The following is a 2,347-nucleotide window of genomic DNA, read 5'->3' as shown; positions in this document are numbered from 1 at the left end:
ATTGGGAACCCACTCCAGTATTCTTGCCTGCAGAATCCCCATGGACAGAGGAGCCTGGCAGGTTACAGTCCATGGGGTTGGAAAGAGTTGTACATGACTGAAGCAACAGCACAGCACACACATAAGAAAGCTAAAGATCTGTGAGTTTGTTTTATTGTGTTTTTTTAAAGAGTCATTAAATTCTGGATAAAGAAATATAAGCATAGGCTAAATGAATGACCAGAATGACCAGTAAGTAGATTACAGGAAGGATTCATAGTGTATACTAATATGTTTTGAATGGGCTGGCAAAATTATTATCAGTGTATGTCAACTTATTTAGTCTTCTGTTTCTCTCAGCTCAAACCCTTAACATGTGTGTGTGTTAGTCGCCCAGTCATGTCCAACTCTTTAGGACTCCATAGACTGTAGCCACCAGACTCCTCTATCCGTGGATTCTCCAAGCAAGAACACTGGAGTGGGTTGCCATTCCCTTCTCCAGGGGATCTTCTTAACTCAGGGATCAAACCAGGGTCTCCTGAATTGCAGGTATATTCTTTACCATCTGAGCCATCAGGGAAGCCCTCACACACATAATACTAACTGCTTTCTCCATGACGCTTTCAGGATCTACCTAACATAATAATCAAGGAAAGAAAAGTAGAAAATTAAACATCTGTGAGCCAAAAGTTTTTCCCGTCTGTGAAAAAGACCATGTGATCTATGAACATGACAAACCCCACTTCCTGTTTGAAGGAGTCACACAGGAACAGGTACTATGTATATGTGCATCCAGGGACACAGAGCAGTGAACTCTCAGCTTGAGGCAGAACTGAGCACATTTGTGCAGGGGAATCCATGCCTCATGCCGCTCTCCAGGCTGCTCTGGGTGTTCCTGGCCATCACCTTCTCTGGTAGGGATGCTTCCAAGCCTGGGTGTGAGAGTTCAGGGTGAAAGGGCTGCACACAGGCACGTGGTGCTTCACAGGGACTTGGGGAGGAAAGGAGGGTTGGAGAAAAAGAAGCATTTTGTAACTTCAATTTGGTTTGTCTCTGGGTCCTAAATTAATCTAAATCCCACACTATTTTATTTACTACTTCATCTCTGTTTTGTTTTTTTCCCCATAGGATCCAGTGTGGCCCAGCAAGTAACTCAAGTCCAGACAGCTGTATCCAGTCAAGTGGGGCAGACAGTCACCCTGAATTGTCGATATGAAGTAAGTTGGACCACGGAATACTACAATATTTTTTGGTATAAACAGCTTCCCAGGGGAGAGATGACTTTCCTTATTCGTCAGTATTCAGAATACGGTAATGCAAGGAACAGCCGCTACTCTGTAAACTTCCAGAAAGCAGATAAATCCGTCAGCTTCATCATTTCAGCCTTACAGCTTGAAGACTCTGCAAAGTACTTCTGTGCTCTCCAGGAGCTCACAGTGCTTGAAGTAATGGGAAAAGCTGAACAAAAACCCCAGAGCTTAATAAGAGAGAGCCCCACTGCTTCAGGACCTCAGTTGAAGTGCACACCTGCCTATCCCAGAAGAGAGATGGTAGTCCTGTGGTTGCTTCATCTGTGGTCTGGATCAGAAGATTTAATTCTAAATAAAAGCTCCTTCTAGGTGGATTACCAGGCTACAGCTGAAACCAGGTGGGCCTGCCCCACAGGAACTGGAGCCTGAAGAAGACAGGGAATCACTGTGGTTTCTCCCTCCCTTTGGTCCCCCAGTTTCCCACCACTGCTTTGGGTCCCCCATTTGAGCAGGAGGCCAGTAGACGCTAGAACTGGGAAAGCACATCTTATCTCCTGCAACTCCTTTCTGGTGGATCCACTTCACAGCTCTTGCCTCCCCTTTCACTAAGAGTTTCCTCTGATTGTCCAGGTTGATACAGACTTTCAGCTCTTGCTAGTATCTTGATGCTTCCCATCTCTTCTTTGTTTTCCTTAACCCTGCCTGCAAATCTATAAATATTCCCTTCATTAAACTTTGTAGTTAAATCTTCAAGTAAATCAAAGATCTTTCTATGTTATTTGGAAGCAGGTGTCCATCACTTCATGGGAAATATATGGAGAAACAGTGGAAACAGTGTCAGACTTTATTTTGGGGGGCTTCAAAATTACTGCAGATGGTGATTGTAGCCATGAAATTAAAAGATGCTTATTCCTTGGAAGGAAAGTTATGACCAACCCAGATAGCATATTCAAAAGCAGAGATATTACCTTTCCAACAAATGTTCATCTAGTCAAGGCTGTGGTTTTCCTGTGGTCATGTATGGATGTGAGAGTTGGACTGTGAAGAAGGCTGAGCAAAGAATTGATGCTTTTGAACTGTGGTGTTGGAGAAAACTCTTGAGAGTCCCCTGGACTGCA

General features: G+C 44.0%; 1 gene segment (V, D, J or C); it reads left to right on the top strand.

Moving 5' to 3' along the window:
* Positions 1 to 807: 807 nt before the first annotated feature.
* LOC105001375 lies at positions 808 to 1,424 on the top strand (the record flags this gene model as incomplete). The annotated part of the segment is given in 2 exon segments: positions 808 to 893; positions 1,108 to 1,424. Coding segments are annotated over 2 exon segments (366 nt in total), but the record flags the coding sequence as incomplete, so codon positions are not given.
* Between the last annotated feature and the right edge of the window lie 923 nt (positions 1,425 to 2,347).

The sequence above is a fragment of the Bison bison genome, unplaced genomic scaffold, assembly GCF_000754665.1.
Source record: "Bison bison bison isolate TAMUID 2011002044 unplaced genomic scaffold, Bison_UMD1.0 scf7180017854914, whole genome shotgun sequence".
Taxonomy (NCBI): domain Eukaryota; kingdom Metazoa; phylum Chordata; class Mammalia; order Artiodactyla; family Bovidae; genus Bison; species Bison bison.
The sequence above is the reverse complement of the archived record's forward strand: the minus strand, read 5'-3'. Positions and strand labels throughout refer to the sequence as shown.